Source organism: Podarcis pityusensis, assembly GCF_964106645.2.
Source record: "Podarcis pityusensis genome assembly, chromosome: 13".
NCBI lineage: Eukaryota > Metazoa > Chordata > Lepidosauria > Squamata > Lacertidae > Podarcis > Podarcis pityusensis.
This window is the reverse complement of record NC_138038.1, coordinates 42,804,643-42,822,404: the sequence shown is the minus strand read 5'-3', so window position 1 is coordinate 42,822,404 and position 17,762 is coordinate 42,804,643. Positions and strand designations below refer to the sequence as shown.

Below are 17,762 nucleotides of genomic sequence, written 5' to 3'. Positions count from 1 at the left end.
GTGGTCAGAGAAAATACTTTCCTCCTTCTTTCTTGACACTAGAACTTGTGGAACTCCAAGTTACAAAGCAATGGGGGCGAGGAGGCAATTTGCTGTGGAGAAGGGATGGGCGGGAGCTTTGCCCCCATAACTTGTTGCTTACATTCCTGCATCCCTTCTTCACAACAATTTCCTGCCAAAGCAGGGTTCCGGAGTCATATCTGCAGCATTGTGGGGGAAGATTGGGCATGGCTGAACGGTAGGGTGGGCATGGGACAATCAGGTTGCAGCTTTTTTCTGCAAAACACCTCTCATGCTAAGAGGATATGCTCAGGGAACAATGGGTTCTATTAATTACGAAATGACAGCCTGAGCATCCCTCTGTATGCACCACATTCTGTGCTAAACAAGTAATTTACAAAGCCAGTGCTGATCTTATGACATGTAAGAACATAAGAAGAGCTCTGCTACATCAGGCCAATGGAACATCTGGTCCAACAGCATCTTGTTTGCACAGGGGACAGCCAGATGCAGCAACTCTCCCTACTTGTGATTCCCATCAACTTGTAGTTAGAGGCATCTGGCTATCATGGCTTGTAGCCACTGCTAGCCTTATCCTCCATGAATTATGCTATTTGTCATCTAAAGCTGTCCAAGTTGGGGGCCACCGCTTTATCTTGTGGGAGCAAATGTTAGGCTATGAGCCGTGTAAAGAATCAGTTTGCTTTGTCCATCGGACATCTCCCAATGTTTCACTTCCTTGGATGCTCCTGGGTTCTAAAACTGGGAGAATTGGGAAGGGAACAAAGGAAAAGCTTTTCTGCAAAGACAAAGGAGAAATACCCAATTTGTGGCAAGAAGCATTGATAACCCTTATCCCAGAGCAAGGTACAGATTTGAGACTTATAAAAAACTACAGGTCAGTATCTTTATTGAATATAGAGTATAAAATATTTACTGGAGTTCTTGAAAATAGAATGAAAATTCTGCTAAAAAAGGTAATTAAAAAAGATCAGGCAGGATTTTTGCCAGCCAGACAAATAAAGGACAACACTAGAATAATTATAGACTTAATAGAATATGCCGAAATGAACCCAAGTAAAGAAATTTCAATGCTTTTAGTAGACGCTGAAAAGGCATTTGACAGTGTCTCTTGGAAATTTATGATCAAAACCTGTGAAAGTTTAAATTTAGGTAAAAGATTTACAAATGGAATTCAAGCAATCTACAAAAAACAAAGAGCCAAATTAATCCTAAACAACGAAATTACAGAAGAATTCAACATTGAGAGAGGGACACGACATGGATGTCCTTTATCCCCACTCCTATTTATAACAATATTAGAAACCCTATTAATAGCTCTGAGAAAGGATGAAGAAATAAGGGGCATATGTCTTGGTACACAGTGTTACAAAGTAAGAGCATTTGCAGATGATGTGATCATTACAACCGAAACACCAAAAGAAAGTATAAAAAAAAGCATTAGAAAGAATGAAAGAATTTGGCGAAGTAGCAGGATTCAAATTGAACAAAGATAAATCGAAATTGATAACTAAAAATATAGGCGAGAAAGGGGAAAAGGAATTAGAGGAAACAACAGGACTAAAAATAGAAAATAAAGTGAACTACCTAGGGATATGGATTACAAATAAAAATACAAATTTATTTAAGGATAATTATAGCAAAAAATGGAAAGAAATTAAAGGAAGTATGGATAAATGGGGAAAACTAAAACTATCATTAGGAGGAAGAATATCTATGATTAAAATGATGATACTCCCCAAAATTCTATTTCTATTCCAAACGATTCCAATTCTATTTCTATTCCAAACGATTCCAATTGTAATAGGAACTAAATATTTTATAAGCTGGCAAAGAGATCTTGCAAATTTTATATGGCAGGGGGGAAAGGCAAGGATAAAATTAGAAGTAATGACGGGCCCAAAGGAAAGTGGAGGATTCGCAGTGCCAGATTTAAGAAAGTATTTTGAGGCAACGTGTTGGTGTTGGATAAAAAAATGGATATTATTAAAAGATAATGAAGTCCTAACACTAGAGGGCTGGAACAAAATATATGGCTGGCATGGCTATTTATTCTATGACAAAAAAGAACAACATAAAAAATTTACAAATCACATAGTAAGAAAGGCTCTATTGGATGTCTGGGAAAGAATAAAAGGAAAAATTATTGAGAAAACTCACCAATGGGTTTCGCCAGTGGAAGCAACCACAACATTAAAGAGTAATGTAAAAGAGACTTGGCCAACATATAGGGAAATATTAGAGGATGCAGACGGAAATAATAAATTAAAAACTTACAAACAATTACAAACATCTGGAATAAATTGGTTACAATATTATCAATTAAAAGCAACGTATGAAAAAGACATAAAAAGGGGGGATTTGAAAATAAAACCTCAAAATTAGAGAAGGAAATATTGCAAAGCGATCAAAAAATACTTGCAAAAATGTTTAGATTATTAATGAAAACCACCTTAGAACAAGAGACGAAAGGGGAAAACATGTTAAAATGGGAGCATGATTTGGGATATGAGATAGATCTGGAAAGATGGAAAACTTTTTTTGGGGAAAACATAAATTTTACTGCGTGTGATTTATTAAGGGAGAATTTCAGGAAAATTAACCACAGATGGTACCTAACCCCTGAAAGATTGTCAAAAATAAATAAAAGGAACAACGACAAATGTTGGAAATGTAACAGAACAAAAGGTACGTTATACCAAATGTGGTGGACTTGCCCAAAGATTAAAACCTTTTGGGACATGATCCGTGATGAAATAAAAGAATTGATATGGACATCACACGCAAAAAAGGCAGAGGCATATCTATTAGGAATTCTAGATAAAGATATCCCAAAAGATAAAACTAACTTATTTCTATATGCGACAACAGCGGCAAGAATTTTGATTGCTAGCTATTGGAAAGAAGACAGCATCCCAACAAAAAGAGAATGGTTGGGGAAACTTTGTGAGTACCTGGAGTTAGCAAAACTGATGGATATAATAAGGAGAAAATTCAAAACTATGGTTATGAAGCAATGGGAGTTCTTAAATGATTACTTACAAAACCAGGACTCAACTACAAAAATCTGGTTGTGTTTAGAATAATCTTGTGTGTACTAAAAAAAATTCAAAGTGAGACATTAAGGAAATCCAAAGGGAAAGTATGAAGAATAGAGGTTCTGACGAACGGATTATTAAAAAGGTGTGAGGTAAACGGTGGAAGTCTTTTTTTAAAAAAAAAACACAAAATACCAAAAAAATTTATTTAAGGTAGATAAGGACAAGATGAAATTATACAATTCAATATAAATATAGATGGGAAATGGCTATGTATTGTGAGTACTTATCTACTTTTAACAATTTTCACTTATGATCTTTTTCTCTTCTTTATTCTTTCTTTGTTCTTGTTTTCTTTTTTCTGATATCATATCTTTCATTTCACTGCTTTATTGTGAATGGCATTTTATAGAGGTATAAATAACTGTAAATATGAAAAGAGACAAAATATTCTCTAATTTTTTTCCCCCTTGGTTAGATGTATTTTCTTTTTCTTTTGTATTTTCTTTTGTTGTGAATATGTATGTTTTCTAATTTGTACTTAATAAAAATATTTAAAAAATTAAAAAAAATTTAAAAAAGGAAAAGCTTTTCATAAAGAACATGTCCATTAAACTTTAATTAGTTTAATGTTAAGTAAACGTCCAGTGCGCTTCCGACGCCATAAGTCTTATCTCAGCAGAGAATTTCGTGCAGCGGTTGAAGAAAGCAAGAGAGTCAGTACCTTTCAATGAAGAATCCTGGAGCAAGCACTTTGGAACTCAGGAAAAAAAACTTTATTTACAAAAGAAAAACCCTGGCGATAAAGCACACATGCTTTTATCTCCGGCATAAAGAAAACTTTACTCTAAACTTAACTCATATCAGCAAACACGCCCATGGCCACAAACTGAGTCTGCGAGTCAGGTCAAGGGGGGAGAGAGCGAGAGCACACGGGTGAACTGACTATTTATACAAACTAACTCACATTCCTGGATGCTTAATGACTTCCAGCTGCTCAGTGATTAGAGCGACTTGTTACCTCTTAACCCTTTAGTACCAACAGGCATGCTTCTCGGTTCAGGACAGGGAAGAAATTTGATCCATTTTGCGTTTGAAGGTGAACCTCCCTAATCAGCATTGTCCAAAACAACATGAGATCTGTAATATAGCCACCTTGTGAAATTTGCACTTTTCCAAATTTTGCAGTGCTGCACGCCAGCCAAGCGATGTGTACAAAAATGCACATGCTAGGTTAAACTGTGTAGAAAATGCATCTTTTAGGGCTTATCCATTCCTCTGCATTTTCCCAGGCACAGCCCATGCTTTAAAGCTCTGTGTTCAAGCACTCTTTTCTTTTGCTCTGGAGATTTCCCTGTGAAAATCCCTTCTTTAACGCTGAATTGGAGCAAGTGGCAATCTACAGAAAATCCGAATTGCATTTGTTGCACTTCAGCTTTAAAGAGTGGGTATTCACGGGAAACGTTCTGTGGTGAAAAAAGGAGTGCCCAGATGTGGAGCTTTAAAGTGTGGACTTGGAAAGTGCAGGTCCAAAGGTAAGGGTGAATAAGCCCTTAGTGAAAACCATGTACAGCAGTGGTTCCCACTTAGGGGTCTGCACCCTCAATCCTTGTCTTCCCTCAACTAAATACAGTGTTCCCTCGGTTGTCGAACATAATCCGTTCTGGAAGACCATTCGACTTCAGAAACGTTCGACAACAGAGGCGCAATGGGCGGTCGACAATTCCAATTGAGAAAATGGAGAAACACGCCCCGGAAGCTGTTCGGCTTCTGAGGCATGTTCAAAAACGGAAGCATTTACTTCCTGGTTGTCAGCGTTTGAAAGCAGAATCATTCGGCTTCTGAAGCGTTTGATAACCGAGGTACCACTGTATTTGGCATTTTTGCATGGTAATCTCCCAAATGTTATAGTCTGTTGTAGCACTGTGCGATTTTTCAATATATTGGCTGAAATTGGCTTTCAAATCACACTGCAATAATGATTTTGATCCGGCAATATGCAGCAATATTTTGCTCCTCACGTGAGGGAGACCAGGGCAGCTGATTGTGAGGTGCTGCCTTCCCCTCACGCTGACCGAGAAGAAGGTAGCTGACTGCCCTCACTTCAAAGCACTCCCTTCCCCTGGCACAGAGGTGGAGCAGCTTTTCTCAGCCAGCAGGAAAGCAGCATCAGCCACAGTGGGCATGCATCTTCGCTGGCTGCCCCACTGATGGCAGCTTGAAACACCCTCCATCCCCATCCTCTGCTTCCTCTTCTCCCTCCCTCCATCCAGTCTCTGCAGCTGCTCCTTCTCTCACCCCCACACCTGATCTCCAATTTCCGACATTGTGATATATCGGAATATTGCGATGTTAAGCTGCTGATATATCACAATGTTGGAAACCAGATATCGCTCAGCTCTAGTCTGTTTTTTGGTATACCCAAGATCCTTTGCTTATTCAGGCCTACCCCACATTTTGTTCAAAAATTTGCTTTACAGAGGTAACTACCATAGATTTATCAAAAATTTCAAAAGTAGGGGGTCCGTGACTTGGCTTTTGAAAAACAGGGGGGTCCTCAGTAATTAACTAATGGTGAACCACTGATGTACAGAAATGCACTCTAATAGGGGAAATTGCTTTGCAAATATCTGTATATTAGGCAATGTTGCATAGCAACAGGTGCATATTAGGAGAAATTCACATTAAAATGCTGAAGAATTTCCCGGACTGAAGCAAATGAATAAATCACAGACCAATGCAGAAAAGTGGAGAACACAGCTCAAGTTTAGAAAAATGAGAAATGGAAAGAAACGGAAACTGATAGAGTCATCCATCGATATTCTGGTGGACTTTGGCAGGAATCGTTAAAAGAACAACAACAGCCACAAAATATGAAGACGGAATGTGGGTAGGTTGGAAGACAGCCTTCCTCACTTACCATTCAGTGCCTTGATGGGAAAAGAGAGACCTCAGTCAGTGACAGCTCTCCATACTTGAGAAACCCCTATATGGGAGAATATACCTTCTCAATGGCTAGCCCTGGAGGGAAGCCCAGATCAGAACTCAGGGACCTTGTTAAAAGAAACAAACAAACAAATTTGTGGCTGCCTTTGCAAGAGATGGCAGCACCCCCTTGGGAAGGGAGATAGGAAAATGAATCAAGATTACAATTAGGTTTTTCTCTTCCCATGGTATGACGTTTCGCTCACCTCCTTGAGTCAGCTCTTATGGGAATAGTCATACAAGGCTGTCAAAGCTGCTCATGAATGAGGTGCTATTTGAACACTAGTTTTGACCACCCCTGTGTCCTGAATTAAGTGTTCCTATGGAAATAGCCAAAAATCTCAAAGTTAGTACCAATTAGGCCCCCCTTGCCCATCTTTGTTATTGTGTGTTCATAGTGATTTGTGCCCATGATGCAATTGGATCAATCATACATGACTCTGCTTTCAATGCTATCAGTGCTTGCAAACATTTTGGGGCTAACATACTGCTTTGTTTCCACTCAGTGCATATCCTGAAACTTCCATGCTGAAATCCTGTAACTTCTTGCACCACAAATGTTCTGCACATGAATAAATAGCTTAGAATGACAGAACTGTAGAGCTGGAAGGAATCCTGAGGATCATCTTGTCCAACTCCCTGTAATGCAGGAATATGCAGCTGGCCTGTACAGGGATTAAACCTGCAATCTTGGCATTATCAGTATCACACTCCAACCAACTCAGCTTTCTCCTCAGCTTAAAATTATAGTGGTCCCCCTCAGGGCTGTCTTAAGCATATGCGGCGCAGGGATGCAAAGATCCGCCTGATGCCTCCCCCAGTTGCCCAGTCCCAGGCACACAGGAGGGTGGAGCCAGCCAGCCGTCTCAGCGTCTCACTGGCTCGGTCCCCCCTGAACTGGCAGTGCAGAGCCACCCACAGCAGAAGAGCCCACCACGGCACTCCGACCAACAGGCAGGCTCTTCCCTGGACTCAATTCTCAGGTCCTGCACTCTCAGCCTGGCGCCCCTAAGAGCCCGGCACCTGGGTGCCCTGCACCCCTAGCACCTATGGGTAAGACGGCCCTGTCCCCCCCCCTCCCTTGCTGCACTGTAGCGCCTCTGAACAGCAGTAATGTGGTAGCAATGGAGAAGCATCACAGCGCAGCTAGTGAAGCAGAATAAGTCAACCAATGCATTGTTATAGTGTCAAGAATATGTTGCAGAATGCACCTGCAATAAAACACCAATCTGGAAGGTCCCCTAGCATTTGTGATAGCAATTGGGTTGAATCAGTCAATCGGCTGATAGCCACACTAGGATTTTCATCTGAATTTTGTTAAAAGGAGGTTTAAAGAGAAAGCTTTGGGCTCAGTGAAGCAGCATTTGTTTATTTTATTTGCTTAGCAAGAATTATACACCACTTCATCGAAAATTTTAAAAAATCACAAATTCCTATGTAGCTTACATACAATGATATAAAATATTCCTTAAAAACAGCAATAGAAATGGATTTCAAAAAGCAGGAGGCCTGGTAAAATTATCAAAACATATATGGTGTTGTAATTAATAATTGCACCAGTTTGGAGATGATCCGTCTGGCTTTCTGAGAGACTGTTCAAATCAGCACAAATCATTGCAAGTTGATTTGAGGCAACCTGATCTTCTCTCTAGTGATTTGTAATTTGCTTCAACTGGATCCAGACAGAGCACAAATCACCCCAAATTGGCCAAATCAGGATTTGGCTGAATCTGGTGCACTGCCCTAGTGGTGTGTGTGTGTGTGTGTGTGTGTGTGTGTGCATGCATGTCGTGGAATTGTGTGGGCAAATGAAATACAGATTGTGTATTTGAAACAAAGACTGTTACAAACTTAAATATATGTGAAATCATGAAGAGTGACCATCCACAAAGTAGTATTGATACCAACCCCCAAATCCTGGCGTTGGTAGCTAATTAATGCCTATAGTGGGAGATTTCAATACATATATAACTACACCCATTATCTCGATTCAGGCCGTTGAACTAATGGACACCTGCCCCACCCAATGCATATCATATAAACAAGGCAACTGTCAGCGCTGCCTCAGGTCCTAGCTCACAGAGGACCAACGCCAGTTGCCCTTTATAAACAAAAGTCTTTATTGTGGTTCATTGTTGGTTTGACATCCATGGCGCGCAGCGCTACGTCTGAGTCCTTAGACCGGCGAAGCTCCGTCTGACTCCTCCCCTCCCCTACACCAGTTCAAGACCCGAGCTTTGCTCCACCTCTTCCTCTCCTGCTTCTGCTCCTTTCTCCTCCGGGTCCTCCTGTCCTCTGGGGTTACCTCCTTCCTACTTTCTTCGGAGGCGGATTCTTCTGACTCCTCCCCACCCTTCCGGCGGGCTTTAGGACCTGGCTCCCAATCCGGGTTTTCTGCTGGCCCGCGCGCCTCCACATTTGAACTTGGCGCGCGCGCCCAGCCGCCTACTTTCCTCCTAACAGCTACACTGCTCCCCTCACTGCTTTCTCCTTCAGGGAGGCTGGCCGGACCTGCTCTTCCCTCCGCCCCTCCACTCTCTGACGGAGGCGTGGTCAGTCCAGCCTCACTCTCTCCTCCTGCAGGAGACTCTTGTTTTAGTCCTTGGGATTCTTCCCCCCCGCTACGCTCTGGTGGGGAAGCTACCCCTGATTTCCAGCTGCCGCTTGGAGACTCCCCACTGGCCCCCCTTGCCCTGCCTCTGGGGGCCCCCTTCTGGGAATCCTCTGATTCGCTGGAGAGACTCATGGAATCTCTCTGATCACTGGCATACCCTCCTGAGCTCCCCTCAGATTGTTCCCCTTCGCTCTCCATCTCCTCCTTCCCCTGTGGCTCAGCCCCTGAGCCCATGACATCCATCCCCCCCTCGAAGCCCCCCCTTCCCCCCTCCCCCTCTCCGGGCATTGGTTCCGGGCGCTCCAGTGCTTCGGGGGCGAGAGCTGGATACTGTTCGGTGCCCCTGTCGTGCAGCCCTCCCGCTGGCTCCAGCCAGTCCGTACTGTGTTCATCGACGTCTATCTCCTCCGCTTCCATCTCTTTGCATTCGTGCTCAAACCCCTGTTCCTCACCCCACTCGTCCATGTTTGTCCCACCCTCCGATACCTCGGGTGACTCTGCGTGCCAAGGTCCCCTCAAGCATTTCCGCCTCCATTGCTCCTCCGGTTGATCGTCCCACCAATAGGAGCGGTCCGTGTCGACCCCCGAACAAGATCCCCTTGGTGTGCTCCATCCCGGCTCCGCCTCCTCGTCTGATGAGAACCCCTGGAACGTGCTGGCCGAAAGTGTGGGTGTGAAAAGCCAGTCGTCGAAAAAATCTGCTGGCATGGGTTTTTGGGGGAAGAGTGCATGAAACTCGTCCTTGAGATAGCGCTCTTCCAGGGCATAGTCCGGTACCCATCTGTTGGCGCTAGCCGGGGTACCCTCCCTGGCGAGGAAATATTCTACTCCCTCTTCCCCCCATCTCGAGTCCAAAATCTCCGTGACCTCGTTGATTGGTGTCACCCTCTGTGACTCCCCCCCTGCAGGTGATTTTCTGCTTGGGGCTGGTGCTGACCCTTGTGCCTGAAACCTGTGTGGTGCCTTGTAGGGTGTGAGCACCGACCTATGAAAGACCGGGTGCATCCTGGAACCCTCCGGAAGCGCCAACCTGAAGGCTACTGGATTGATTTGTGTCTCCACTTGGTAAGGCCCCAACTGCTTGTGTCCTAGCTTCTGCTTGGCTAACGATTTGGCCGGCACTGCCTGGGCCGCTAGCCATACCCAGTCCCCCACCTGGATGTCTTCCCCTACCCTCCTGTGCTTGTCTGCCTGCACTTTGTAGGCGTGTTTGGCTAGTTCCAAGTGCCTCCTGAGCTGCTCATGGACCTCCTGTAACTCTGCTGCCAAGTGCTCAGCTCCCCCTCGTGACTCCCCCTCCCCCTTCTTCTCAAACCCCGGGAAGGTTCTGGGATGCCGCCCATTGTTGGCGAAGAACGGTGTCACCCCTGTGGACCCGTGCTTCGTGTTGTTGTAGGCAAACTCGGCCAGCGGCAGGTAGTCCACCCAGGTCGAGGGCTGTTGATTCGCGTAGCATCGTAGATACTGCTGCATGATGGCGTTGACCCTCTCCGCCTGCCCGTTGGCCTGTGGGTGTCGCGCCGACGCTAAGTCGATCTTGACGTTCAGGATGCCCAGGAGCTTCCGCCAGAAACTCGAGATGAACTGGCGCCCCCTGTCAGACAGGATGGACCGTGGCAAGCCGTGAACCCTGAACACGTGGTCTATGAACAGCTTGGCAGTTTGTTCCGCCGTGGCTACCTTCGCGCATGGGATGAAGTGCGCCATCTTGGTGAACAGGTCTACGACCACAAGAACCGCTGTCTTGCCTCGCGAGCTGGGCAGATCCGTGACAAAGTCCAGGGCCACCTGCTCCCATGGTTCGAACGGCGTCTGTAGCGGTTCCAGCAGTCCCGCCGGTTTCCTGTGCACTGGTTTGGCTCTTTGGCACGTGTCACACCTGGCGACGTAATCTGCGACCTCCCCTCGCATCTGGGGCCACCAAAAGTCTCTGGCCACCAAGTCCGCCGTCTTGTCCTTGCCAAAGTGTCCAGCACTGGGTGCGTCGTGCAACTGCTGCAGGACTTTCGCGCGAAGGTCATCTCCCGGCACGTAGAGCGCCCCTTTGCGGGTGAGCAGTCCGTCACGTATCTGGAACTCGCCGTCCTTCGCTGTGCCCCGTCGCACCTCCTCCATCTTGGATTGCGCGAATGGATCCGTCTGTAGCGCTCGACGTACCGCGTCCAGGTCGACGGTGGCTGCAGAGCACGTCCACACTGCCGGTGTGAAAATGTGTTTAGCTGCCGCCGGCGCCGCTTCCTCCAGATACTGCGGTTTCCTGGAAAGTGCATCCGCCATGACGTTGTTGTCTCCCGGGATGTACTCTATCCTGAAGTCGAAATCCGCAAAGAACTCCGCCCAGCGGATGTGTCTCTGGTTCAGGAACCTCGCCGTGCGCCAGTACTCCAGGTTTTTATGGTCTGTGCGAACTTGCACGGTGTGTCGGGCTCCTACGAGGAAATGCCGCCACGCTTTGAAGGCTGCATGAATGGCCAGCAACTCCCTGTCCCAGATTGTGTAGTTCTGCTCCGACTTGCTGAGCTTCCTGGAGTAAAATGCGCAGGGCCTCCAGTTCCCTTGCGGATCTTGCTGCAACAGGACCGCCCCCACCGCTCTGTCTGATGCGTCAGTCTCAATCCTCAGCGGGTTGCCGGGGTTGACGTGCAGCAGCTGTTCCTCGGACGCGAAAAGACGCTTGAGCCTCTGAAAAGACTGCTCCGCCTGTTCCGTCCAGATGAACTTCTTCTTCTTGGAGCTGAGGGTGTCCGTGATAGCCGCCGTCTCCTTCGCAAACCCCTTGATGAATTTGCGGTAGAAATTGGCGAAGCCGACGAACTTCTGGACTTCCTTCCTGTTGCGTGGGCTCTTCCAGTCCAGCACCGAGCGGACTTTGGCGCTGTCCATGGCGAGTCCCTTGTCTGACAGCTTGTATCCCAGGAAATCCACTTCCGTCACGTCGAACTGGCACTTTTCCAGCTTGGCGTAGAGCTTGTGCTCCCTTAGTCTCTGCAGGACCTCCCTGACGTCCTCCTCGTGAGCTGCCTGCGATTCCGAGAAGATCAGGATGTTGTCTAGGAAGCAGACGCACTTCTTGTAGAGTAGCCCCGCCAACACGTGGTGCATAAATTTTTGGAAAGTGTGAGAGCCATTTTGTAATCCGAAAGGCATAACTTTGTATTCATAGGTGCCTAAGGGTGTAAACATGGCCGTCTTCCACTCATCGCCCTCTCGCATGCATATCAGATTGTATGCGCCTCGCAGATCCAGCTTGGTGAAGATTCTCCCCTTCCTCACCGTCGTTAGCAGATCGTCTATCTTGGGCATGGGGAATGCAGTGGGCTTTGTCCTCGAGTTTAAAATTCTGAAATCCACCACAAGTCTCCGTTGGGGCGTGTCTTTTTTCTTCACGAAGAACACGGGACTGCCCCCTACTGATTTGGATTCTTGGATGAATCCCCGCTTCAAATTGAGCTCTATGAACTCCTTGAGTTCTTGCATTTCGTCCTCAGACATGGAATACAGCTTCCCCGTTGGTAGCTTCGCTCCCGGTAGGAGGTCAATCGTGCAGTCGTAGGGCCGATGAGGAGGTAGCTTGTCAGCTTCTTTCTCGCAGAAAACGTCCAAAAACTCCTTGTACTTGTTGGGTACCGCCTGCACCATGCCGAGATGTAGCTGTTGTGCATCCTCCTTTCCCTCCTCTTCCTGACTGGTCTGGATGCAATGTTCCGCGCAGTAAGAGGAGCAGAAGGTCAGTTGCCTCTGGTACCAGGCTAGCGCTGGGCTGTGCCTATCCAACCAACTCATGCCCAACACTATGGGCGTTTCGGATAGGTGGGTGACATTGAAACTGATGACTTCGCGGTGATTCCCAATTTGCATCACCATAGGTGGTGTCTGCTGTACCACTTGCCCCCCCAGCAGCTTCCTGCCATCGACTGTGACGACGTTCAGGGGCATCGTGGCAGGTAGGAGTGCTATGCTGTGCTGCTTGACAAATTCCACCCCCACAAAGTCTGCATTGCTGCCAGAATCGATGGTAATAGGAACCTCCAAGATGAATCCATTGGGCAGTTGAAGTGATGCAGTGAGCTGCACCACTGGTTTGGGCGGGAGGGGGTCTTTGGGCTTCAGAATCTCTGGGGACTGCTTCAAAACCTTGCCTGGCTGAGCCCCAGTGCCTCTGCTTCCAACCAGGCTTGGTCGTTTCCCTGCTGCTCCCCCGCCTGCTGAATTCCACCTTTAATAATTGCGGAGGCTGCAGTGTGCTTCTGGATCCTCTGGGGACACTCTTTGACCATGTGTTGTGCACTGTCGCATAAGAAACACTTCCTGTTCCCTCTAGGATTTTTCGGCTTGACTGCTCCTGGCGTTAGGGCTCTGGCCGCTGTCTGAGCCTTAGCAACACCCAACTCCATTGGTTCTACTCCCTCCCCCAAAGGAGGCGTGGAGTGGGCGCGTCCACTCTCCCTGGGCATGAAAGGAGGTGCTTTGGCCGGTGTGCGTGCTAAGCGACCCTCATCTCTGTTCCATGGGCGTTCCTCCATTCTCACTCCTATTGTGAGTGCTCTCTGGACCACGTCTGCAGTGGTGCTAGGTCTATCGCCCCTGGCCAGCTCATCTTTCACGGAAGCGTTTAGCCCCTCCCAGAAGAGATCTCTTACAACCACAGAGTCCTTTTCCCAGCGCAGCGTATTTACCAACGCAAAAAACCGGGCATGGTATTGTCTTACTGTTGCCTTCCCCTGCCGCAAACCGTGCATCTCCTTTCTAGCCACGTCCACATCAGTGGTTGATTGGAAACAAGCGTCCATAGCCTTTATAAAGGCGTCCGCATTCTGGAGGGCTGGATCATTGTCGCGCCATAAATTGCGCAGCCAGGATCTTGCTTCTCCATGCAAGTGCGTTATGATAAATCCTACTTTCTCCTCCTCATCTCTAAAGTCCTTCCGAAGCAGCCTGAGCGCAAAAACTACATCTGCTCTGAAGTTAGGATACTGCTGCAGGTCTCCGTCAAAGTGGGCTACTAGGCTGCCCCCCCTCTTTCCGAGGCCAATTCCCTCTGTTGATCTGGGTCCCGGCAGCCCCTCCTTGCCCAATCTTTCCCACCTGGTCTGCAGATCCTCGCAGAACTTCGCTGCTTCCTCCTCTCTCTTCCTGGAAACTGCCAGTTCTGCGTAAAGCGCCTCAACTGCTTTTTCCAGCTGTTCCATCTTCCCTTCTGAAGTCATCTTTGTCTCTCTTCGTGAGCTCGCAAAATACCAAGTTTTGCCCCTCGCTGCGCCAACTCGCGCTGCGAGGGTTAACTTTTAGCTGAGACGGAGCTTACTGTCAGCGCTGCCTCAGGTCCTAGCTCACAGAGGACCAACGCCAGTTGCTCTTTATAAACAAAAGTCTTTATTGTGGTTCATTGTTGGTTTGACATCCATGGCGCGCAGCGCTACGTCTGAGTCCTTAGACCGGCGAAGCTCCGTCTGACTCCTCCCCTCCCCTACACCAGTTCAAGACCCGAGCTTTGCTCCACCTCTTCCTCTCCTGCTTCTGCTCCTTTCTCCTCCGGGTCCTCCTGTCCTCTGGGGTTACCTCCTTCCTACTTTCTTCGGAGGCGGATTCTTCTGACTCCTCCCCACCCTTCCGGCGGGCTTTAGGACCTGGCTCCCAATCCGGGTTTTCTGCTGGCCCGCGCGCCTCCACATTTGAACTTGGCGCGCGCGCCCAGCCGCCTACTTTCCTCCTAACGGCTACACTGCTCCCCTCACTGCTTTCTCCTTCAGGGAGGCTGGCCGGACCTGCTCTTCCCTCCGCCCCTCCACTCTCTGACGGAGGCGTGGTCAGTCCAGCCTCACTCTCTCCTCCTGCAGGAGACTCTTGTTTTAGTCCTTGGGATTCTTCCCCCCCGCTACGCTCTGGTGGGGAAGCTACCCCTGATTTCCAGCTGCCGCTTGGAGACTCCCCACTGGCCCCCCTTGCCCTGCCTCTGGGGGCCCCCTTCTGGGAATCCTCTGATTCGCTGGAGAGACTCATGGAATCTCTCTGATCACTGGCATACCCTCCTGAGCTCCCCTCAGATTGTTCCCCTTCGCTCTCCATCTCCTCCTTCCCCTGTGGCTCAGCCCCTGAGCCCATGACAGCAACATAACTGTTCATGCATCTGATAGACTCTAGTCTGCAAAGGTTTATGCTATCATGATTAGAGAACAGAGAACCAAGAGAATATAGAGAACATAGAGACTATAACCACTTTGAGAATGAACAAATTAAAATACAGAGAACAGGGATAGACATATACTAATATCAAACTTAGGTGCTGAGCTATGTTGGCTTAATACTTTTCCTATAAAGGTGGAGAGTAGAGCTAGCAGCAGTATCAGTCCCTGCTGCTTTTTCCTTGAATTTCCAAGGAAAAGGGCTCAGGAAAACACTCTCCCTTCCCCTAATACTTTGGTGGCTGGCTACCTTCCAAAAAGGCTTTGTCGGAAATGTGCGCTTGAGATCCCAGATCCCCCTGCCTTGCTTTTTCCTCATTAACTGTATGTGACTGAAGGTCATTTCTCCCTCCTTCATCACCCTGGTCAGCACACACAAAACCAGACTGGGAAAAATAAATAAATACTACCACCCCCTTAGAAGAAACCTCAGTTTCCAGCACCGACAAATGTTTGCCTGCTTGTCAGCAACTGTCATGGTGCCAAGCACAGAATGAAGTGACCATACACAGTGCATTTTATCTTCTGCAGAGGGAACCCAAAACCCTTCCCCAAAGCTCTGGCCGACACACATAGATCAGACTGAAAAAGTGGGAGACGTTTCATCAATTCCCTCCCCACCTGCACCCCAACCCCCATCTTTGGTTGCCACTAGATGTTTGGTAAGGATTAACCCTGTTCATCTCAGTTATGTGGGACTGATAAAACCTAAAGCATAAGGATTGCGCAGGACTATTTTGTAAGGAAAAGAGGATGAAGAATAAGTGTGAATCTTTCCTCTGCAAAGCGGTCTGTGCTGTAGGGATGGGGGAGAAATTCAATTTGCATTGGATTTGAATGCAAAGCTAGCCTAATCCATGTTTTCCAAAATAATATGCAAACCAAAACACAGCTCAGTTTTGAAATTCACACTTTTTGAGGACTGTTCTTCAAAATAGCTGCCCCTATGCTTAAGGATTTATAAGGCAAAAGCCACACAATAATGAGGAGTCCGGTGTGAGCTACTGGTGTGAATGTTCCCTTATTAAGCCAGTGTGCTGTACTGGTTAGAGTATCAGACCAGGACCTGGCAGACTAGGGTTCAAATCCTCAATCAGCCATGAAGCACACAGCCTCTCAGCCTAACCTACCTCACAGGGTCGTTGTGAGGATAACACAAGGAAGGGGAGAGCCCCATATGCAACACTGAGCTCCTTGGAGGAGAGGTGAGATACAAATTCAATTAAAAAAAAATAAACCTCCACCACCAGTCATGGTGCTATTTCAAGTCTTTGATGTCCACTGTTCAAGTATCTCCAATTTAAGGATAGGACTTTGTAAGCAGCAGTAGCTGGTGCTCACTGGAACTGGTAGGACAGAAGGCAGGGAGGCTAAGGGTAAGTTGACTCAATGACTGGCAATGATTGGCTGAGGCAGAGCCAACTAATTCTAGTTTTACTCCCATCCTCATCCTTGTTGTGATCTACAAGGGCAGCACTGAGACTAAGGAGGATGTAGCTTCTAGGAAGGGTCAGTCCCTGTAGGCTGGTTGTAAGTGAGCAAGTGGGGGCTGGCTGACAGCAGACTGAGGTTGGCTTCCACTGTTGATAAGTCTTCTCCCCGAGAACCTGTCATGGCTATGCTGGGGCTGTTGGTGGCCAAGCTGAATCCCAAATGAGTTTGTGATGCTCAGGTCAGTTGCTTGAGTCGGGGAACAGAACCACTGCTCTGTGCACCTGGCAAGAGCACAAGGCCAGGCTCCCAGAATCCTCCTGGAATTTATACTGATCCTGGCCAATCCGCAGGCCAACGTTTGCCCAACAACCTCCACATGGCATGCTTGATTTCTTTGTTCCTCAGTGTGTAGATCATGGGGTTCAGCAAGGGAAAGACCGTGCTGTGGAAAATAGCAACCAGCTTGTCCAGAGGGGAGTCCTGGAATGGGCGGCAGTACATGAAGATGGCAGGGCCAAACATGACAACCACGATGATGATGTGGGTGATGCAGGTGGATGCAGCTTTGCTCTTCCCTTCGGTGGAGCCCATCCTCACCTTGAAGAGCAGGACCACGTAGGAGATGATGAGGAGGGTGAAACTGATGAGAGCTGAAAGGCCACTGTTGATGAACATAAAGAACTCCAAATCATAGGTGTTGGTGCAAGCCAATTTGACAATCTGGGTGATGTCGCAGAAGAAATTGTCCAGCTTGTTGGGGCCACAGAAGGGGAGTGGGATGATGAGAGCCACCTGGATGATGGAGTGAACAAACCCTAAGCACCAGAATACCACTACCATGGCCCCACAGATCGGAATGCTCACCAGGCTGGCATAATGTAAAGGGTGGCAAATGGCCACATAGCGGTCAATGGCCATGCCAAGGAGGAGGAAGACCTCGGTTCCCCCCAGCCAGTGGAGAAAGAAGAGCTGGGCCATGCAGCCCCTGTAGGAGATTGTATTGCTGTTGTAGAAGAAGTCAGAGAGCATCTTGGGAGGGGGGACGGAACAGTAGCAGATATCCAGGAATGCCAGGTTGGCCAAGAAGAAATACATGGGTGAGCTCAGTCGTGGGTCACTCTGGATAGTCACAATGATAAGGATATTTCCAGGCAGGATCAGAGAGTAGAATAGAAGGAAGAGGAAGAAGAGGAAGAGCTGTGCCTCTTGTGCCTGTGAGAGTCCCAGCAGCACAAACTCTGTCACCATGGAGTGGTTCCCATGTTCCATATTGCAGCTTCCACCTGCTGCAACCAAGAGTTGGGATGGGGGAATACAAGGAGTAAATATGAGAGTCCCAGCAGCACAAACTCTGTCACCATGGACTGGTTCCCATGTTCCATCTTGCAGCTTCCACCTGCTGCAACCAAGAGTTGGGATGGGGGAATACAAGGAGTAAATATGAGCAACATCAGAGTGAATCTTGTTGGGAAAAAGCACCAAGGCAAA

The 17,762-nt window shown here is 47.6% G+C and overlaps 1 protein-coding gene across 1 annotated transcript; it reads right to left on the bottom strand.

The window, feature by feature from the left end:
* Positions 1 to 16,598: 16,598 nt before the first annotated feature.
* LOC308460904 (olfactory receptor 4N5-like) lies at positions 16,599 to 17,543 on the bottom strand (the record flags this gene model as incomplete). Its single annotated transcript, XM_080977438.1, has 1 exon — positions 16,599 to 17,543. One exon carries the CDS (start codon positions 17,541 to 17,543, stop codon positions 16,599 to 16,601), a length of 945 nt encoding a protein of 314 aa, XP_080833564.1.
* Positions 17,544 to 17,762: the final 219 nt, after the last annotated feature.